The sequence below is a fragment of the Myiozetetes cayanensis genome, unplaced genomic scaffold (assembly GCF_022539395.1).
Source record: "Myiozetetes cayanensis isolate MyiCay16 unplaced genomic scaffold, myiCay2020 scf12, whole genome shotgun sequence".
Taxonomy (NCBI): Eukaryota; Metazoa; Chordata; class Aves; order Passeriformes; family Tyrannidae; genus Myiozetetes; species Myiozetetes cayanensis.
In genome coordinates this window covers 9805988-9828982 of record NW_026086826.1, presented here as the reverse complement: position 1 = coordinate 9828982, position 22995 = coordinate 9805988, and the positions used below count along the sequence as shown (strand labels likewise).

Here is a 22995-nt window from a genome sequence, read left to right as displayed (position 1 = left end):
TTTAACCATTTTCAAACCCCCGCTAGCAGATGGAATGGGAGCAGTGGTGGTTTCAAGTCGCCGATGGTACCTGGGAGTGATGAGCACAACTTGCACCATGTTCACCCCGTACCCCATCAAACTGTTGCTGCTTTGTGCTGTACTTGGCATCCGAACTGCTCATTGCTTTGGGTGAGTGGGTGTTTCTGAAGCCATGTCCATGGGATGATAAGGTAAACAATCAAAATCAGCACAACCTCTCTGCTTTCATGTTGTGGTCTGTAATTGCTGTCTTGAGTGATTTTTGTACTTCTAATGAATAGCGAGAGACATTGTTTTGAAGTTAACATAGTGCAATGTGTCTGGCTTCAGAAAAGTAATCCTCTTGATAAATTTGAGATGACAAATTGCCATAGTCATGTTGTAACAGAGAATTGTTTGCAACATGCAGCCTTCTCCCATGCTAGCTGACCAACAGAGTGCTGGGGAGACAGGGGATTGTTTTCTTTGAGTGTGTAAATGGTGAGAACATGGCTAATAGTTGTTCCTTTCTCTGGTACTTTAATATATTTTGCTCCTTCAGAGAACTGTGACTGTAGTCTTTCCAATCTAACTGTATTTTTGCACTGTTCTCTGAACTTTGAGCACTGATTTCATGCCTCAGCAAGCTGATGAGATTTTGTAATTCCTTTATTCCGTGTGACTTTTAATATGCTGTAATGGGAGCCCCATGCCAGGCACTAAATCATACTTAAAGTTTCAGCTGATGCTGCTTCTTGTCTTGGTGGAAGAACTGGGAACACTGCTGGGGTAGTTTCCTTGTCAAAGTGGGTATGAAAAGAAACTAATTGTGAACATTTTACTAAAGCTCCCCACTCAGATTAGATGATACAAGGAAGCATTTGTCTGGGATGAGGATTTAATCAGAAATACTGAATCCACCAAAGGAGTAAGCAGCATTTTAGCTCTGGCATTGTGGAAATGTTGGAGAGAGTTGTCACATGAGGGGGGAGATAGTGACTGAGGTGAAGTAAAGGCTCACACTTGGGGTTCAGGTTCATTACAGGGTTGAAAAGGATTAATGAGTTAATGATTCCCTATTGTGAATTGAGAACAGAGTCAAAGACTAATGGCTTTGGCCAGCTTGGGAAAAAATAGGCTGCTTGGTAAAGAGAGACACTTAAGCCTGGTTTTCAAAAATGCTGAGTGCACACCAGCCCTTGTCGTTGGGACTGGTGTTTGTCACAGAGGTACCTGACCTCAGAGCTGTTTATCATGTATGGCAGTGAGGTACCAAAGTGCTGCCCGTGCACCAAGCGGCAGGGAGCAAGCAGCAAGTGCAGATTTTACTTCTGGCCACTGGCCAAGTTATTTGATAGGGCTTGCACAGCTTAAGGTGAAGCCCAGGTTGCTGGGTCGTGGGTTGAGTTTCCTATGCTGGCTAGATCAAATGTGTGTCCTGCAGTCACCCCTGCTGAATGCTCTGCAGGGCTACTGTCATGGTGGTGGTGTAGAGGACTGGGTCTGCTCCTGGGCATTGAAGAGGGAGTCAGGTTTCGTACAGAATCAGTGCCAGTACAGAATGAGAACTGAAATCTAGATTTGCCTGCAAAACTTGGTGAGATCTAACAAGTGTTAGTTCTCCTTGATGTGTAGTTTTGCACAGGTATAGGTATAGGTATAGGTCAAGTTGCTCCTTAGAATCAGTAGTTTCACACCTTGAAGCTCTCGTGTTGTTGAGCACAGTGGTGAAGAGTCCCTTACCCTCAGTGGCACCAGCAGCAGGCACGTCCGCTCCGTGAGTGACCCGCCACAGCCCCGCGACTGCGTGCTCTCCGCCTGGTCCTCGTGGAGTAAGTGTGATCCCTGCCAGAAGAAAAGGGTGAGTGTTTGTGGTCTAGGCATGAAGCCTGAGAAATGGGGAGGCAGGACCTCCCTGAGCCTTATCTTTATCATCTGTGGGGTTGGGCATGCAGGAGGCTGCTGAGGGGAGTCCTGTACCGGTGAGACTCTGGGCTTTTGCTTTCAGGTGGCTTTTGACTCTTCAGCTCACCACCCCCAGTAATTCCAGTACTTTCCAGGGTGGCTCTCTGTCCTGATAAGGTGTAAGCCCAGGCTTGGTAAAAACACAAATGGGAAGCTGGGGCTTTGCAGGGACTTTCTTTCCAATACAGTCCTCTTCTTCCAGAGTTAGTGCAAGGCACCATCTACACTAATGATTCCCTGTGGGACCTGGAGACACTTGGTGCATCTCAGGATTAAGATGCTTTTTTTTGTCTGCCAGCCAGCATTTTCCACCCAAGAAGCCCCATCAAATGAAAGTAATGATCCCAAGAGCGTGAAGAGCAAAATCCCCCTTGCTAGAGAGACCTCTGCTAATGAGTTGGAGAAGCTGTTCCCAGGCTTAAGCAGAAATAACCAGTGATAGGAGTTGGGAAGAGTGAAGCTTCATATCAAAGAGTTAATCTTAGAAGCTGGGGAAAAAAGGAGGGCTAACATATTGGACAGAGTAATTGACTGCTTCACAGCAGTGTTGTGGGCGGAAAAAAATCCCTAATGATACAGAGGGGCAAGTAAATACACTGACAGAAAATAACAAGGGATGTCGTTACCAGTGCTAATTGAAAGAGAGGAGATGGAACTGAATCCTTCCTTACTCTTGCAAAGTCCTGCGCTACCCTGTCAGGCTCATTTAAACAAACTGTCAAAGAAAAGCAAACTTTCCTTCATCCCTTCCAATCCTCAATCTTTCCTTAGTAAAATTAAAACTGTTGCAGATCAGAAACCTTTGAAACTAGGCATATTACTAACATCACACTTCCTTGCTGACACTTTTTTTTTTAATGTGACAGTACCCTTAGATCAGTTCTCCACAACACAAAGGTTGTTTTTTAACTAGAGAAGCGTAAAATTCACAATTTCTGTACACTTGAGTCAATATTTTTTATTTCATCACAGTACAGATTTGCCCGCCTGGAACAACCCTCTCAGTTCAATGGAGATCGCTGTGATCCCTCTGACAGAGAAACCGAAGACTGTGTTACGAACAGTCCTTGCAGGAATAAAGTTAGATGTGAGGGGTTTGTGTGTGCAGTCACAGGTAAGGACTTGAGGAGTGGGAACTGAGAAGTGGAGGTGCTCAGGTGACATCTCTGACACTACTGTGCTGAACTTTCTGCTTTTACAAGGGTTTGCTGGGCCATAGGGATGTCAGGAGTTGACCCAGCTCCGTCCATGCTTGTGTTCGCATCAGTGGCTTTGACTGAGTCCATTAGCCCACATCTGTCAGTCTAAAGCATGTCTTCAAATAGGAAAATTGAAACCAGTTATATCAGTAAAATCTGTATATTATTATCTGTATATAAACAGGAGAACATGCACTGGGACATTCTTGACATCCTTTCTAGGTTGAGCAATGAATTTTAAGATTATGAAAGTTTTGAGTGAAACTGAGCAGTTAGAGTTTGGTGATCCCTGCAGATAGAGAAGATTTTTTTTCCAGCTGGATTTGAACCATTCATTACAGGAATCTTATATTTTGTTTCTAGACTGAGTCAGAGAGTGTGATCATAGATTATTTTATGAGTGACTTACACCTTGCATCCTAGGGAGATGCATTCTACGGAGGCTACTCTGCAATGGGGACGATGACTGTGGGGACCAGTCAGATGAGAAAAACTGCAAAAAGGTGTTTAAAAAGTGTGACCAGGAGATGGAACAATACTGGGGAATAGAGAATCTGGCCAAAGGGTAAGTCAGCAACTTTCATGAGATGTTTTCTTACTTAAGGCCTTTAAGAATGGTCTTATGTGGCTTCAGACGTAAACACTGACCAGAGAAAAGCTGTAGCAATTGCTGTATCCAGAAGTGAGTTAGGATCTAACAACCTTTGGGCACCTCATCCAAAGTCTTGTGGATATCATCCTATTGGAGTGAGTCTAGAGCGGGGTCACCAAGGTGATTAGAGGGATGGAGCACCTCTACTATGAGAAAAGGCTGAGAGCACTGGGATTGTTCGTCCTGGGAAAGAGAAGGCTCTGGGGTGACCTAACTGCGGCCTTCCAGTATCTGAAAGTGCTATAAGAAAGATGGAGAAAGACTATTTACAAGGGCATGGAGTGATAGGACAAGGGGGATTGGCTTTGAACTGACAGAGAGTAGGTTAAGATTAGAGATTAGGAAGAAATTCTTCCCTGTGAGGGTGGTGAGGCCCTGGCACAGGCTGCCCAGAGAAGCTGTGGCTGCCCCCTCCCTGGAAGTGTTCAAGGCCAGGTTGGAGGGGGCTTGGAGCAACCTGGTCCAGTGAAAGGTGTCCCTGCCCATGGCAGAGGAGTTGGACTAGATGACCTTAAAGGTTTCTCTCAACTCAAGCCATTCCATGATTCCATGAAATCAGTATGTTGGGTTGCCTAAAATCTGAACCTTACTATGGGTTTGTATCTTTACACCATGTATTGATTTGGAGGAAGGTGGGAAGAGTTCAAAATGTTTTTGATTTCTTCCACAACAGTGAGAGATGATGGAATTTATGTGCTTTGCGTGACTGGGGTAGAGTTAACCTGCATGTTAGTGAATTCCAGCTTTGTGGGGATTAAAATCCAAGTCTGAATTGATCCAGCTTTTACAAGCTAAGACTGTGACAACTTTCTGTAAGATCAGACTGTGTGAAAAGAGTCTTTTGTCATTCTGCAGGGGAAAAAATGCTTTTTACATTAAAAAAAAAAAAAAAAGGAAAAAATCCTATTGCAAGGAAAAAATTATAATTTCCTCGTTATTCTCTGGAGATATGGCTGCTGCACATGTTATTGCTAATGCTTTGTACTTCTGAGTTTAATCAAAATTAAAAATAATGTTGGACAATTATAGGAACATGCTTCTCATCTCTTTGAAGCTACAATTGCTCAGTAATTTGCTTTTAGTGGACTTCCCATCTTTTCAGATTGTTCTAAAATTAGAGTTAATTTTTTACAGCCTCAGAGTCATTATCATGCAAGCCTCTCTCCCCAAAATAAGGAGAGGCAGATCCAACAAAGTCCTGGAACGCTAATAGGGACACACATGGACTGTTACCAATTTATCCTCTTTTTTTTGGTGAAGTTTTATCTAATTACACTTCTTACCACTTGAGTTTGTGGAGATGAGTGTCACATCCTCAGCTGTGTGCCATGAGGGTGGTCTGTGTCCTGACAGCAACACAAGGGTTTTTACTGCAATACATCCCACCAGCAGCAATAGGAAGAACAAGTTATGGAGTTTAATCTCCTCATCTAAAAAGGTTGTAGAGCTACATCTTTTCTTAGAGCAGATTTCTCTCCATCACCCAATGAAATCAAAGAAAAACTTCCCCCTGATTTCAAGGATTAGTTGAACAATTCCTTGACTACCTTTATTCTTGTACCCTGACACTTTTTTCTCTTATCTACTGACCTCTGGTTGATCCTTGACAAACCTGGCAAAGATTGTGACTGATAAACCAGAACAAAGAAATGTGAGTTAAAAATTGGTCTGGATTGATGACAGGGGTTGGCAAACCTGTCTTTAAATTTCCTACTGGATGCAGTGAGCATTTGGCAATGAGTGAGCAGGGTGAGGGTTTGGCTGCTGAGGGTTTGTTCTGCTTGTCCCTGAGAGTTCCAGCAAAGACTACAAAAGCTGCCAGTGTTGGTGGTAGTAACACTGGTTAACATTCATAGCTGGGTGCTGAAAATTGCCCTTCATATTTATCAAGTGTCAAAATTTGACTCTGCCTTTTGCTTCCTTGTTAGTCAGTTAGGTTCTTCTGCAGCAGCTGGGTTGGTTGGACTGTGAAAGAGGTAAAACTTTCTTTTGTGGTTTCAAAATAAAGAAGTGTGAAGCAAAAAGTCCTCAGACAAACAAAGCAATCTTTTGTCTTTCTCAGCCTATCACTAAACATTTAGTGTTTACCTCTAAACTGATAATATTGTAAAATTTTGCTGCTATGCTTCATCTACAGGTTAAATATCTTCACAAACAACTTGGAAGGATTAGTTCTTGATCACAGGTACTATGCTGGGGGATGTTCTCCCCATTATATCATGGACACAAGATTCAGAAAGCCATACAATGTAGAAAGCTATACACCAGAGGTACGTCTCAGATTTATCTGCAAGTAAACATACGTACATATATTCCAATAGATTTAGTACACAAAACCAATAAAGCTTCATTACCAGATCATTTTATAAAAAATTACAAAAAATTCTTGGCATCTAATAGGATCAGAGTAAATTTAACCCTATTGTAGAACATGATTATACCCCACATACTCTATGATGTTGAACACCCCCACTTATAATATCCATGTGCACTGGAATAGATGTCAGTGTTCCCTTGGACCTTATTTCAAAAAATGAGCCTTACCTTACCAGTGCCAAGAATTGTCCAAGAGGCCTCAAAAGGTACCCAGTGGGCATGGGGAGGTTAGTTTTAGACAGAATTGTAGAATGCCTTAAAAGCCAGGCTGGGAAAGCTACCCTTGTGCAACAGCTGAGGGTTGAGCAGCACACCATGTGCTTTGTGTGAAAGGTTGTTTCTGTAGTGCATCAAAGCTATATTTCAAATATTATATATTTGACCTTAATGCTTTTGATGACATAGCATGATACTTTTTAGTGTTGCCCACTAGGAAACCTTTTCCTTTTAGAATTCGTACTTTAATTGATGCCCGTGTTTAAGACTTCACCTTCTTTGCATAAGATTGACATGTTAAGTGAAAGCCTGAGGACCTTGCAGTATGGAGCAGATAGTAGCTTTCCTGCTGCTGTAAATCAAGCATTCTTGAAGTACCTGTGTTAATAATAATAGTGCTTTGCAATTATACAAGGCTTTTCATCTTCAAAGTGCAAGCATTAATTCACAAGTATATTTGTATCTGCATTCCTTCCCCATGCTTCAGGTATACAATCGCTATGCAGGAAATGAGACATGTTGTTTTTCCTTTCTGTTTAGACCAAAGGCAAATATGAATTTACAATGACTGAATATGACTCCTACTCAAATTATGAAAGCAGTGTCCTGAGGGCAAAGGCTTCAGAGTCAAGCTTCGGCTTTGGTATAGCAATACCATCACTCTTTGAGCTCGGTTTCAGTTCAGACGACAAGAGGTTCACGAAGTTCATTCAGAGGACGAAAAGATTTTCTTCAACTGTAAGCACTGTTCCACTTAATTCTCTTCTAACATGTTATTGTAAGTGTGTGTGCCAGTTTGATGCTCATCATCATGTCAGTAGCCATGACTGGGATAAATGAAATCTTTCCCCTGACCAGATTTTGCCATTTGGTCAAGTCTTTTCTACAACCACAATGCCTTCATTTGTGTGTACAGCATCCAGGAGCTTTTCCATTCACCTCTCAGCCAGGAACTGGGCTGCCTAACCTCTGGAATCAGCCACAAATGATTGAGAGGACTTAATGAGCCTCCTGGGTCCCTTCCATCTGTGGATATTTTATGATTCTGAGTGTGGTCTGTCCAGTGTCCTGCTGGGCATCCGCATTTGAATGTTTGTAGTCAAGCCATTAAAAAAGTGAAACTAAGCAGCCTGTTCAAATGGTCTTCTCTCCTTACAGTCACCTTGCTACTTGGAGATGTTCAGGTGACAGTCCCCACGTGGCCATGGGTGCTGGCTCATAAGAGGTTCTTGCTTCTGATGCCAAAGCAGTCTGGGAGTGCAGCCAACACAGTGGCTCCTCCAAGGGAATCTGCAGGTAGAATTGGGGTGTAGCTATCAAATCCCAGAGCCCAGAGTTCCCCCTGAACTACTGGTGAATGACAGTGACTGAGATATCTGGGGTGAAAGGAGGGCAAATAGGATCTCTGCACTTCTAGTAATTCCTGCATCTGTACACACAGTCCAGGCACTGGTCAGTGGTGTGGGTGGCTGTTGTCTGTGTGATCCCTGCAGAGCATCAGCTCACACGTGAAGGGCCATCTCTGGTTTTAGGTGCAAGGCAGGAGCTCATCACATTGGTAAATGATAATGCAAACAGCGAGGCAAGCTTTCCACTGTAGGGCAGCCTTGACAATAACATAGAATGAAAACTGCTAGCAGGCCTTCCGTGGGTTTAATTATAGACTAACCCATGCCACTTTGCTTTGGCTGAGGTGATCTATCTACCACATGCATCATTCACCAGAGCAGGACACACTCCCCACAAAATAGAGAAGGCATCATCACTTTCAGTCTCCTCTTCAGAGGTTTGGTCACAGCTGTGAGCTGAGGTTGGCTTTAAGCTGGCTAGAGGTCTATAACTCCTAGGACTGCTTTATGAGACTGAGTCTGAGGTAGTGTGCACCATCATTTGCTTTCTTTGTTTCATCTGTTATTGCTGTAAACAAGCATAGCTCTTATCAGTGGTTTAATAGTATTACTGATCTATGTCTCCCTTCAGTATATAGTACACTCAGGAATGGCAGAGTATTCCTTTTGTCTATTAAACTTGCATTTGTTTCCTGCAAAGTGCCATTTCCCACAACAAAAGTAGAGGTTTATGGAAAACATCTGCAATAGATAGCCATAAAGAAACCCAGTACTAAGTCTTGGTTTTATTATATAAGCTGCAGAGTTTCATATTGAACCCTCCCTGATGTGCTCACCCTACTGGCTCAAACAGCTGGACACTAAATCCTTTGAACATGTTTAAAGACATCTTCCGTTCCTGATTTTTATGCCAGAAAGCAGAGAGATAATATTTATCAGTGGATACATATCTACACAGAGACATACAAATATGTGTGCATGTATGTGGGAGTGTTTGTGTTGTCTTCTTTCCTTTGAGTTTTAATAACAGCATATTCTGTGAAATATGAATATGGATTAGCCAAAGAATTACCATTTCACATATAAATCTTAATTTCAGATGTCAGAACTTTTCAGGAGAGAGTTTGACAAAGGCCAGTCAGTGTTACTAGGGGTGGAGCAGGCTCATGGGATGCCGCAGTGTCCTTGCATCCTGCATATGCCAGAGCAGAGCCTGGACCCTGCCTTTCCCTGTGTCCCAAGAGTGGCCTGACTTTCAGAAACTTTACCACTAAAAATTTTGCTTTCGCTAAGTTAAAAGATTTCCAGCTGCAAACTGTAAAATTGATAAATCCTGACCAGTGCTAATTGTTTAAGAGCAAATAACCACACACCGTCACAAGAATTACATCCCTCACTTCTTCTGGGTTCTCTTGTGTTTCTGCATTTCATGTAGTCCAGCAAATTCATCCATGCCCGTTCTGAGCTGGCTGTTGCTATTTATAAGCTGAAGCCCCGAGCCCTGATGCTGCATTACGAGTTCCTGCAGAGGCTCCACCAGCTCCCAACAGAGTACAGCTACGGGGAGTACAGGGAGCTCTACAGGGACTACGGGACCCACTACATCACTGAGGCCACTGTCGGTGGCATCTACGAATATACTTTAGTCATGAACAGCGACGAGCTCCAGAAGGCAGGTACGTGATGGTTGTGAAGGAGCTTTGGGACCAGCTTTTTGGTGGGAAAACCCCTCTACAGGCGCACAGTGATGGCGCAGATCTGAGGTGAGAAAAGAGAGATTGTGGAAGAAGGAGTCAACAGTCTCTCAAAAAAGTCCTGCAGGATGTGGGAGTAGAAGTGCTTTATGGCAGTGAATAAAGAGGTTTTCAAAGCATTCACAGCATCATGGGCTTGTCTAGTGCTCAGGCTGTGGGTGCTGCCAGTTCACAAAGAAGGGCCTTGTAGCAAGTATTTTAGATGACACGTTTTGGAGGCTGACAAGAGGTTGAGATGAATGAGAATCATGGATCTTAACACTTTTGTTAGCTTTGAAAACCTTCACCTAAGTTCTTTTTCCATTGCCTTTCAAGTGGCAGTTTTGAAACACCTTTAGCCTCAAGAGCTTTTCTGGTATGTAGGAAACAGTAAATAATTTGCTGGGTGACTCTTGTGCCTGACATTGCTCTTGCTCTTTGACTCTAACTTCCTTTGTTGCAAGAAATGATGATTGTCGTGTAGGACAGAGCGAGCTGTGTGACATTAATCAATAGCTGCACTCTCAGTTATTTATTTATTGGCATGGGAGTGAGGACCTGCCTCTGTTGTCTGTTTTCAGAGGCATTTAGTGGACTCTGCTGTAGGTGATGCTCAATCTGTTTGCTCTTCTGCTGTCTAGGAAGTTCCTTATCCTGTAGTCAGAGGGACAGAATTTAGATTCAGAGTTCACATATTCAAATTTTAATACTGTTTCCGAATTTCAGCTGTTGGTGTGGGCCTGTCACAAGCCACATTTGCTTGAACTAATGTCTATTATTGTTTGCATCAAAATGCTCCACCCATCAGTGTCTTCAGACCTAGATCAGGATCCTACAGCAGCAGCAACGTCTTCACACTGTCCCCAGTGCTGAGCTGGGCTCTAAGTTCTCTCTAGGGCTTTTTAGGTCCATTTTCTGTGTATATAAATATAAAACATCAAACAGTTGTATTAAAACACACAATTTTTTGGTGTGTATTTAAGATTATTCTCTGAGCGATGTCCAAAAATGCGCCCAGGCTGGCTTTAACATTGGTGGAAATATTGAAGATGTCTATGTGAAACTTGGAATAAATGCAGATGCCTGTATAGCCATTTTAAAAGAGATTGGAGGTAAGCATTAAACACTTCTGCCATTTCATTTCTAGCCTTTGTCATAGTGAAAAGATTTTTTGATCTTACCTGCCTGAAATATTTCCCAACTCCCTCCCAGCCACTTTTGAGTTTACTGTCTAACCCCAGCCAGGCTTGACAGAACGGGAGATGTCTCAAAGCTTGGGTTTTTTCCAGGATTTTCTTTACTATGTAGAGAATAAATATCTGTTTAGCATCCCCAGGAAAAGCAGGGACAGATCAACCATCACCCACCTGGCTGTCGCTGTGTTACCAATCTCCCACCTCTCAGCAGAGCAGCCCAGCGTGCCCCTTTTTGCATCCAAAAAAAGCCCTGATGGGGAAAAATAGGAGGTAACGGTGTTGTGGGAGCCTCAGGGAATGTGGGGAGCTGGGGATGTACAGTGGGAGGAGGGTGCACCTGAAAATACATGGAGGAGAACAAGGAATACTCCTGGTGGTGAGGAGCTGTGGATAGACCTGTGAGCAGGGTGCAGGAGAAGAGTGCAGGAGAGGAGCATGGGCTATTCTTGGAAGGGAGCAGGAGGGTCATAGGACACACTTTGTAGGAAACCAGGTGTGAGCACTTGTGGCCTTTTTCCTTTGCCCTCTGAGTGGGATGGGTCCTGTGCAGGGGTGTTTTGCTGTTAGCTTGTATCTCAACTGCAGTCCGCAAAGACATAACCGGGCAGAGCCGGCCACTTTGTGAATGTGTTTTTGCAGAGAGCACCTCCAAAAAACAGTATGTGGAAGATTTCATCGCCCTGGTTCGTGGCGGAGCAAGTGAATACATCACCGCGTTGGCCTACAAAGACCTGCCGACAGCTGAGCTCATGCAGCAGTGGGGAGATGCTGTACAGTACAACCCTGAAATCATAAAGCTAAAGGTACTTGTCCATCCCTTCACTCAGCCTTACTTAGCTGAACACCTTGGAGAACTCTGTGTTTAAATAAGAAAAAAACCCAGAGGAATAATAGACCTTACTTTGCAGCGTAGTTTCTCTAAGACTGGGAATTCAGAAAATCGAAGGTGTGATGCTTTTAAAAGAGTGTGGTTGGAAGTACACAAAGAGCTTTAACCCTTGTAATGTGGCTGTGCAGATGTGATCCTTTGCTGATGCTAAGCAAGATGCAAGACAATCCACCTTCTGTTTTATCAGTGTATAACTTACCAAAATATATCTCTAACAGCACTTCTATTTTTCTTGAATTTTCCCATCTTCTGTAGAACCAGTGACAATTTAGCAACAATCCTTTCCAGTTTAGAAGGTCAAGTAGTTCATCATACGTGCCTGGATGTTTGTGCAGCTCAGCTAAACCTTAAAAAGAGGAGTTAGGTTTTGAAGAGTCAAGGATATTGATCCTAAAGAGTTTTAGAAGTGTGAAAAGCAAGCAGAAGTATGTAGCAATTCTGCCTCATCGTTTTAAATGTCCAAATAAGTGGATAGTACAAAGGTGCAAGAGGACATTCTTTTAAACAGGAGTTTGAACTGGTAGTGGTGAAAATTGATTTTATTATTGTATCATTGTTTTTTATTGTAAAATTTAGTTTTAGGCAAAAATATTTCTAAAAGGTGTTTGTTTCTCAAGAAAGAGGTGAATTTTAAAAATATGAAGCAAGCAAAAAATCAGTAATTTGGAAATACAGCCAGTGCCTGTGTGGCACTTTTTGCAGTAGAGGTGTCTTATCCAAGCCCCCAGTGTACTGTGGACTGGCCTTCCAGAAATGCACTGGGAGGTCTCAGGGCAGGAGACAAGAGAAATGCAACCCTCTGCACTAGATCCCACGTACAGAAAAATCTCCCACAAGAAATTACTGTGTTCTTTGTCTTGCCTGGCATCAGTGGCCAGGCTGCCCAGTGAAAAACCTCAGGCGGATGTAATTTAGATTTGGTATCTTCATTTCCATACCAATATCCCTGTGGGGCTTGAAGATCAAAAGTGCCAGTGAAGTGTGACTAAATGTCAGCCCAAGAATGCTTAGTTAGGGAAAACTAAAGCAAATCAGTTCATAAATCATCTGCTGAAGGGGACTTGGCAGGTCACTCTTAGTGTATTTCCTCATTTGTATCATCTGAATTCAAAAAGCAAAGTATGGATCACGGATAATTGATGAATAGTGTATGTACAGCATCAGGAAATTAGTATTTTTTTATTGAAACATTCTTTAGTTCTAGTAGTTTGAGCCTGTGATGGCAGGAGAGTGATCTTTCATGCCTATTTTGTTGATGTGGCCTGTATGGTGGCATCTCTATAGTGAGGATGGGAATTTGGGATGTTAGGATGGATCCTCTGGTGACACATGGCAATATCATCCCACTGGAAATACTGAGATCCCACTTTAACTTCCTCTTGTTCTCCAGAGAAAAATTATGAGTGAGCCAAAGTCTCCTTGGTCCGCTATTGCATGTTCACCGTGTTGTGCCTCCCCTTGTCTTCTCCCACCGACCCCATCTGCAGATGGAGATCAAATCCTCTCCCTTCTAGAAGGCAGTGGAAACTCTTATCTTGGCTCCATAAAGATAGAAATCATCCTTGAAATGCAGAAGTGGTGAAGGTGAAGGTGCTGATGTAAATGCCTGTGACTGGTGCCTCTGGCTGTGTTGGGGGGCTGTAGAGGGAACGGAGGAGGTTTTTGTGGATGGGTGTTCAGGGATGTTTATTAAATCAGAGTAAGAGATCACTCAGAAAATGGAAGTTTGAGCAAATCTGATCTAAAAATGTCTTTATCAGGAAACTGGATGAGAAAGGGTTTAATGAAACTCCTGTGAAACTTTGCTTGTTTGTTAACTAACAGTTCAGCTGCTGTATTTTTTACACATTTCCAACTGCTTTGGTGTTGGAAACCAAGGGGAGCATCCTTCTGAGTATTCCTGACATCGCGGCTTTGTTGTTCACAAGGTTTAAGTAAATAGTAATGGGAAACCTGGAGCCTGTACCACACAGCCTTCATTTCCCTCCCCAGCTGTGCCACCACTGAGCTTTGTGATGTTCACAGCATCTTGAACTTGGAAATTAATGCAGTTTCTTGCCTCCCTTTAGGCAGAGCCTCTGTATCAGCTGGTGACTCCGAATGACTTTGCCAGTGCAATCACAATAAAAGAGAATCTGCAACGGGCTCTGGATGAGTTTCAGATGGAGACCAGCTCCTGTCGCTGTGCTCCGTGCCAGGGCAATGGCACCCCCTTTCTGCGAGGTACAAGGATTTTGAACCTCTTTTCTACCATCTTAAGAGAAATTAGTCAGGAATTTGTGGGGAGTGAGGAAGCTTCGCTCTTTAGTTTCCCCTGTCATTTCATTATCAGGTAATTACTTTATTTTTTTTAAGTTGGCCTGTTTGTAGAGTCCTGGTGAGTAAAGATCGTAAAGTCAGGGGATGTGTCTTTTTAATGGGAATGACCATTTGTATCGCTTTTATGGAAGAATTTGTTCCTTCTCAATTATGCATTTAAAGAAAGCCTTTGACATCTTTAAGTCTCCTCCCTTGCTTTTAAGATTGCTTCCATCCTCCTGGAGAAGTGACTACTGTCTCAGCATTAATTAGTGTTTGTAAAAGTGTTCTGAAGATGAAAAGCACCATATAAGTGCCAAGCACAGTGATCACCACCACCTCCCCCCGTTTCTGATAGAAGCTGTCCTCCTTTGTAAGCAGGCTGTGATTTAAAAATGAAGGGGAAAAATAATCAAATTGAATGAAAACCGCTCTACCTAAACAGACATAGATGATGTGATGAGAGCTTCTAACAAAGGGACCATTTTGTCAAGTGCCTAATTCCAATCTGCATCTGCAAAATTCCTGATGAGAATCATTATCATCAAATTGTATCTAATGCAGAAACTATCACTTCAGGTACCACCTAGTTGATTGTAGCACTTCAAGGATTTGTCTCATGATGACCCTTGTTTAAATAACTTTTTAGGAGCTGAGTCGGGTTAGTGTGTCATTTAGGATCTTCTCAACAAGAGGTTTTAAATGACCATTTATTTTCCTAAGAGGGAGTTCTCCTCTGGGTCCCTGACATGGGATGCACAGCACAGTCCTGGGCAGCCAGAGCAGGGATATGTGGGCTTTTCCTCTGCCACAAAGCCAAGCTGGGATACTCCTGTCCCAGGTACTCATTTCTGATGCTGCAGTTTGCTGCCTCTCAGCTTTATCAGGAGCTCTCTCTAGAGACCCCACCTGCAGTGCTGTGTCCAGCTCAGGGACCCCCAACATAAGAAGGACATAGAGCTGCTGGAGGGAGTCCAGAGGAGGCCATAAAGATGCTTTGAGAGCTGGAGCCCCTCTGCTATGGACACAGGCTGGGAGAGCTGGGGTTGTTCAGTCTGGAGAAGGGAAAGCTCCAGAGAGACCTCAGAGCACCTTTGAGCACCTAAAGGGGCTCGAAGAGAACAGGAGAGGAACTTTGGACAAGGGCCTGGAGTGACAGGACAAGGGGAAATGGCTTTAAATTGAAAGAGGGCAGAGTTAGATTTGACATTTGGAAGAAATTTTTCCCAGCGAGGGTGGTGAGGCCCTGGCACAGGCTGCCCAGAGAAGCTGTGGCTGCCCCACCCCTGGAAGTGTTCAAGGCCAGGTTGGATGGGGCTTGGAGCAACCTGGGCTGGTGGAAGGTGTCCCTGCTCTTGGTAGGGGGTTTGGAATGAGATGATCTTTAAGGTCCCTTCTGACCCAAACCATTCTGTGATTCTGTGATCTCTTTTGGAGAGGAACAGGGGGACTGTGTGGACCCCTGGTGTGAGGAATTACTGCTCCAGTGTGTTGGAGGTTTAGCTGCAGTGCAGTGGCAGGAACAAATGGCTGGGGAGGCAAGAGGGATGGCAGGGTAGCAACGACTCCCCTCCTTATTGCTATTTTATCCTTTCAACATTGGAGAAAAATGATGGCATTTCACATGCTGTCCCTTCCTCACAGAAAATGAAGTGCTGAAAAGAAATGGGTGTCTGCAGGGAAATGTGACTTGAAGTCTTTAATTCACACCATCTTTGCTTACTTTCAGGAACAGAATGTGAATGCTTATGTCCCCTTGGCTACAGCGGCGTCGCCTGTGAGATCAGCAAGAGGAAAGGTGAGAGGGACCCCAGGTCTGAGGAGACAGTCCCAGCTGTATTAGGAGTGTAGCTGATGGATGGGGAGTGATGCCCAGCACTGGCTATCCCCAGTCTGCCCAGCCCAGTGCACCAGGGTTTAGTTGATGTCCTGAAAGGGTGACAGGTATACTTTCCCCACCCTCTTCTGAATTTCTTTGCATTCTCGAGAAGGAGGGTTTATTTTTGCTGTTCAAGGCTGCATGTACATGCCTTGCAATTATATAAAAAATATGAACTTCTGCATAATTGACAATCCATGACAAGCCTGAAGTCTCCTCCAACAGCTCTGTTTGCTAAGTTTTTCCCTTTGATAAAGCCAGCATGTTGCAAACTGTTCTCCCCCAGATATGCTACCATGCATTTTAATCTTAAAATCTTATTATGTTGTTTTGAAGCATTTACTAATGCTTCTTGGTCACTTTATATTGCTGTTGTCTCCTGACTGATGTTTTTAACTCCTTCTAGTTTAGGATGATCTGTGAATTTAATCATTTTGTTTACTTCTTCCAGTTCATTAATTTAGATGCTAAATAATACCAGATCCCAGGCATCCAGAGCTCTGGCACCAGTTTGATGCAGTGCATTCATCACTGCTTTGTTTACAGTCTTATCCAGTACTCATTCTTATGCCTGTGTCCTAACTAAGCTAGTCTGAAATGCACTCTAAGCCAAGCTTTTACCAAGCAGGGGGTCAATTTTGTAGGTGTTTCTAGGGAAGTCCCTGGAGCCTAAACTATGGAGTAATACCTTATTTCAGTCTGCTTATCACACATGTACTCACATCCAACCCTCCCAAAGAGTTACATCCATCCACTTGTCAACATGGAATTTCCTTTCTCACTCCCCTTTCCTCCTTTTATCTGTTGTCTCCATAATTCTCAGGATTTTGAATTTATGTCACTCACATGCTCAGGGTCCAGAAGAATCAGTGTAATAGGAAAAGCAATGGAGAGAAAACTGAATAGTCAAGCTGTTGTTCACTGAAGTGCTAACACTTCCCCTCCCACCTCAAAATGTGGCTGAGACAAGTTTACTTGGTGTGTTTCTTATCTAGGCTTGGACTAAGCCAGAAAGAGAAACATCCTACAAGCAAATATAAATCTAATTGACCTTTTCTTTCCTCTTTTGTGTCTTCTTAAAGTGTAGTTTGAACAAACACCAGAAATGTTGAACAAAGAATTAACATCTTTAAAGCAATCACTCACTGTTAATGACTCCAGTATATTGTTAGTGATGTAGACAGGGGCAGAGCTGTTTGTATTCAGATATGATTCATGGAAGCTGACAGCTCTTGCCATGGAAAGAGCTGCTTTATTCTGACAATCTTTTCCGGCTTTGGTTTTTTTTCCAGATGCTGCTATTAGTGGAAACTGGGGGTGCTGGACCAGCTGGTCTCCATGCTCAGGAGGTCAAAGAACAAGGAGACGACAGTGCAACAACCCTGCCCCACAGAATGGTGGTTCATCGTGCTTAGGGCCAGACTTGGAGACGGTTAATTGCTAGAGGGAATCATTAGGAACTTACACAAAACTGATGGGCAGTTGGCAAACTGGTTGGGAAGATGTCACCTGACTGGCTTTCTGAGTTGGCCTCACTCTGCTCATGGTGTACTGAAGTCAAAAACATTTCAAGACACTGGGAGCTGGCAGTGTGTTATGAATCACACCTTTGGACATGCCTTGCAATTGTCCCATGGGATTGAATGTGCTTACTGACCTTAATATTTTGCCTTTTCTCTGTCTTTGTTGCAATGGGCTAACTGAGACAAGCTTTATCTCCTGCTATATTTGGTAGCTGCATGATTTAAAATTGTACTGTCTTGTTTTCGAAGGTTCCTTTGAGATAAGAAAAGACTGTTTGATCTGAGGCGCAGCAGAATGTGCACTAATACATAGCTTCTGTGAAGACAGCTGTGTCATGTGGAGCAAAATACAGCATATTAAAGTCCAAGTCTCAATGAGCACAACAGTATCTAATGTGACATTTGAAGCCTCTATGCCTCACTATCCTAGTTTCTCAATTTATTGTATTTAACTTAAATTATCTGTCATGTGAGAAATCATCTTTAAGGAGTGGAAAGCAAGTGGTGACACCAAAGCCTTGTGAGACTATATAGTAGTTTTTCTCCTAGCACAGTGGGAGATGAGCCTCCTCCTGTGCCTTTCTGAGGTAGAACAGATACACCGAGTATCAGATGCACCCTGGTATGCTCGGATACATCGGTGCTCTGGTTCCTTGGGAAGGGGAGGGAAGGACAGTGGGATGCAGCTGGGATGGATGGGGAACAGAAAGCAGCTGCTGCTGCTTCTGCTGCTGCTTGGGGATATTGGAGAGCAGGACAGATGGCTACACTTGATGGAGAGGCTGTACCTTGACTAGGGATGTCATTCCAGGATGCCAGGACCCTCTGCTGGAGCAGGATGAGCCACCAGCATAATCATACAGTCACAGAATGGTTTGGTTTGGAAGGGACCTTAAAGATCATTCTCATTCCATGGGCATGGGCAGGGACACCTTCCACTCAGCCAGGTTGCTCCAAGCCCCATCTCAACCTGGCCTTGACCACTTCCAGAGATGGGGCACCTGCAACTTCTCTGGGATAAATGGAACTTTTTGGAACAATTGTTTGCACATTTACTGAGGTGTTCTGCCCATAGTAGCTGCCTCTGCCCCAGGCAGGCTCTGTTTAATCAGTTTGATCCTATCAAAGTCTGTATTTCAGTAGCTGCACTGCTAGTCTGCTGATGGATAGCTAATATAGGACATCTGACTTGAAGAGAGTTTGCTAATGAAAAGAGCCAAAGTGCATGGGTTGCCCTTTATTACTGTCCCTGGAGCTGTGCATCACAATGCAGAGGAACTTAGAATACTCTGCACCATTTCATGACCAACCTGAGCCTGGATCATTCCAGGGACTTGCCTCCTACAGCTTTGTTGGTGGTCAATGATTTTTGCAGAGACATTTGGCTGGGCCTGCTGTAAAATAACCAGCAATAGCTTTGCTCCAAAAAGCAATTCCACCAGTGCAAAGTTCTTCTTAAGTGTTATGAGTCTTCTAACATCTGCAAGGTCAAGCACTTCTGAGGGTTTTTAGTGATGGTGGGTTGGTATTGCCAGTTTCTCCCCCTTCAGACTGACGTTGTCTAAATGTAATTCCTGTAAGAACAGCTCAGGCTCTCTGACATCTGAACAATGGAACATGCATTTAGTTGTAGCCCTCATGCCGCCTCCACACTTATCGACAAGGTTTCTGTGACAGCTTTAAGAAAGGCAGAGCACATTGCATATGTAAAAGAAGAGTGCTCTGTACTCATTATGGGCTTCATAATGTAGCTGCCAACCCAAAACATTTCCCCTTTCCACTGCACAAGTGTGATATATTTTGTGTGATAGAAAATTGCCAGGAGATTATTTTGGGTCACGGTCAAAGAGGTCACTGCTTGGGTGAAGGATGACATTCCGCCAAGTTTTTGAAGGGACATTGCGGAAGCTCTGCAGCTGAGGACTCCTGAGCATGGGTTCACGGGTACCTGTGAGGACAGTTACTGCAGTGTCATTGCTTGCCTTTCTTGAGAATGATCGATGTAATCTGACAGAGGAGATTTCTCAAATGAGTCGAGTGGATTTTGTAAATTTAACCACCTTCCCTGATCATCAAGCTGATTAAACACAAAGTGGTGGTGTCTCTATCCATGGCTGTGGCAAGCAGAGCCAAGTGTAGCAACCGGAATTGAAACTGTTCTTCCCAAATCAGAAAAGCCCAGAGGTTTTGAAGTGGCAGTGCCTGGGTTTGTATATTTGGGCGTTTTTTTGGAGAAAGACAGGAGAGATTTGACAGTTGTCAAGATCAGCAAGGTAGTCTAACTGAAGTATGAGTTCAACAGTGGTTGAATATGCAGCCTGCGGGCTCAGAAGCCTCTCATAAAGGACGTAACTTTATCTTGTCCTTGTGATATTGTGCTTTGATTCAACTAACTAATGATTTATTATAACCTGGAGGGTAATAAAAAATACTATGCTGAAGCTTTTATCGTTTCATTTTGGTTCGCATTAAATTTTGGTGCTATCTTTTACTGGTGTTTCTAACTTCCACTTTCTGTGTAAGTTTAGATTAATAACCCACATGTGAGAACTCGGGAAGGCAGGCTGTCTGTGTGTTCAGTGCTGGTTGTGCTGCTCTAGCCCATTTCTCTGGTTAGATACTTGTCTCAGTGGGCTCTACTACCTTCTGTATTATATTTTCACAAGCAGTTTGCTTGAGAAAAAAAAGAGGGTAAACATGAAGAAGCTGTATTTTTTTGCACCTCCCTGCCTGAAGACATTGCTGCTGTGATGTGGCTGGATCCAGGCAACATGGCTTTGGAAACTCCCAAAAGGATATTTCAGGTAAGTTGTAGTTGTCACATCCAGCTTTCCCGGGACAAAACCAACTTGACTCTTGCTACTCTAAACATCTCCATCAGGTGTGGGTAAACCCTACTGCTTTCCAGCCTAGATTCCCTTGCTCCCTGTTGTGTCATATCATGTACACATTTTGTGTTTACCTGTGAGGCTGGAATGTGGTCCACACTGCAACTGGGGACTTGCAAACCCTTTGGTAGCCATAGTATTGCTAAATCAGTTTACCATACTCATGTTTCTTGTGGATATAGTTGTTCCTCCCCAGGTTCTCTCCCAGACCGAGAGATTTAGTGGAAAGCAACTCAGAAAGTCCATACAAAGGTGTTAACAGTCCCCAGAATTAATTAGTTTCATTCTGATGGCTGAAGAGCTCCCAACATAACTGCCTGGTTTCAGGTCAAATTATGCCTGCAGATGAATTGTCCTTTTATATACCATTTTAATACCACCCTGCTTCTGTAAATCAAAAAACTAGAGATGAGTACAGTAATTATTACCATTATGAACATATATTTTTACTTATTTTTAATGCAGCACCATGAATACCACTGTGTTGGGCATGATAGAGCAGCACCACAAGTACCAAACTTGCCAGAATCTGGAATATCTTTTGTTTCAGGTTTTTGGCATAGGATTAAATGTTTTGTATCTTCCTGTGCCTGTGCATTCCACTGTATAAAAAGAAAAGCAATAACTTTTGAGCTGCTTCTGCTGAGGAATTTTTGCCTGCTCTAAAATCACAGGCTCAGAGGGACGCAGGCATTGGGGCAGTCGACGTGACATTGACCCCGAGGTAGAAAACAGCTCTGTCTCAAGCACTGCCCTTATCTCCTCTTCTGTTAGCTGGTTATCTGGAGCCTGCACCTTGCAACCTCAGGTGTATTGTCATCAATCATTTGCTATTTTCTTTTGCGTGCTGGTTCCTCTCTGCCCTTCCTTTGTTAATAACCCAGTTTGCCTATATCCATAAAAATATCTGATTGTGATACCATTTATCCAAAGCGCCATACATCCATCATGTACTTATGAGCGAGATAAACAAGGTCTCCTGGGAAATATGCTGCGAGAAATATATAGGATAAATAACTATATCAAATGTATGTCAGTGTGCAAAAGGGGAAAATCCATTCATTAAAATCCGGGTGGAACTGCAGTGTTTTATTGTACCCTCTAAGCTTTTAGTTTAACTAAGAAACATACATTTCTGCTGCTTATCTCATCTTGCACAACTCTCATGCTGCCCACTTCGGCAGGAGATATATTAGCTTCTTCAACTGCCATTGTAAATGTGTAATTGCTCATAATCTTTTCTTTTTTTTTTTTTTTTTTCTCCCTAGACTTACAGGCAGCTTCTTCCTTTCTCCCAGCTTTGCTGCTCCTGAATTCCAGCATGCCAATATTTGAGCCCTGGGGGGTAGTGGAGGACTGGAGTGAGAGGAGAGGGGCACTACCCACCTGCCTCTGGTGTTTAAAGGAAGCCCTTGGATTTGTATTTTCAGTGCCTTGGGTTGTGAGATGAGTCATGAGAATGAACAACTGCAGGTAAAACATAGCTTTTTCTGCTCTTGTTTGTATGTGTTTCATAGTGGCATTTTATATGCAGTTTCTTTAATCACTTGGATTTATTCTTTTTTGAGGTTCTCCAGCCTGTGATCTGTCCTTCTAGAAACAACTCTAAAAGCTGAGGATGGAGGTTCCCTTCCTGCAGGTCCCATCCCTCCCCAGCTTCCAAGGCATCAGGTCTTTCTGTTCAATAATTTCTTGCCTCTGGTCACAAAAGAAGCATACTTGGCATTCTGTCTAAGGTGACTTTATACTCATTTATTTGCAGGCCTTTTCCCGAGTCCTAAGAAGTCAATGTAAATGTAAGAACTACCTAAGAGCCAAACTGGTCCTTGGTGTAAGAGCCCTGTCTCATGGTTCTACATAAACTAATGGTTTTAAACCAAAAGAGGAACTATTCAGACTTAAATATAAGGAAGAACTTTTTTACAGTAAGGGTGGTGAAAATGAGGGTGGTGAAACACTGGCACAGGTTGCCCAGAGAGGTGGTGGATGCCCCATCCCTGGAAACATCCAAGGTCAACTCTGAGCAACCTGGTCTAGTTGAAAGTGTCCCTGCTCATGGCAGAGGGGTTGGACTAGATGACCTTTAAAGGCCTCCCTTCCAACCCAAACTATTCTGTGATTCTAAGCAGTCTGTATAAAGGTAAGAATCACCTCTAAGCCAAATTTAACCACCTTCCCTGATCATTGATCCTTGGTGTAAGAGACCTGACTCACGTTTCCACATAACCTGGCAGCCCAATGCCAAACAGCATTGATCAAACCACTGATGGGAAAACCTGCTGAGATTCTATGTTCCTATTCCTTTGAGATGTCTAAATCACACTGTTTTGTGGGTGCTTCATGCTGCTGCATTTTCCTAACATAGAAGACATCAGAATCAGGCCCTTGGGAGCAAATTCCTCTCTGGATAAATATCACCTTCACCTGGAAAAGCAAAGTTAGCTAAAAGGCCACAGTTTTGCTATTCATCATAGGGATTTTTCACAGAATGAGTACATCTGAGGATTCAAGACAATGTGTTGCCATTTTCAGCCTATAGTTTCATTTACAAGCAAAAGAGAAGTGGTGGAAAATTGTCCTTTGGCAAACATGCCCACAAAAGAAAATATAAGACCAGATTTTCAGGTACCATAAATCAGCTGTGGTGAAGGAACAACACTGATTTACATCAGCTGAGCGTCAGCCTATAAATCCCCACTGACACGCTGTTGAAAAACAAGTATTTCCAAGCACCAGAGCTATACCTGAGCAATTTCTTTCACTAAACCATGATTCCTTTCTCCTCCTTCTTTCCATTCATATGTATATAGAAGGGCTGCTTTGTGCTTTGAG

The 22995-nt window shown here is 43.2% G+C and overlaps 1 protein-coding gene across 2 annotated transcripts; it reads left to right on the top strand.

Annotated features, from left to right (window-relative positions):
- On the top strand, window positions 1–18501 carry C8B (complement C8 beta chain). 2 transcript variants are annotated; one of them, XM_050307479.1, is made up of 12 exons: window positions 1–171; window positions 1750–1861; window positions 2938–3079; window positions 3588–3729; window positions 5954–6086; window positions 6949–7146; window positions 9193–9433; window positions 10474–10602; window positions 11326–11489; window positions 13645–13798; window positions 15603–15671; window positions 17045–18501. In XM_050307479.1, exons 1-12 carry the CDS (start codon window positions 35–37, stop codon window positions 17194–17196), a joined length of 1773 nt encoding a protein of 590 aa, XP_050163436.1. In that variant the 5' UTR covers window positions 1–34; the 3' UTR covers window positions 17197–18501. The 2 variants fall into 2 exon arrangements, with proteins under 2 accessions (XP_050163436.1, XP_050163435.1); XM_050307478.1 differs by having other exon boundaries at window positions 1705–1861.
- The last annotated feature ends 4494 nt before the right edge of the window (window positions 18502–22995 follow it).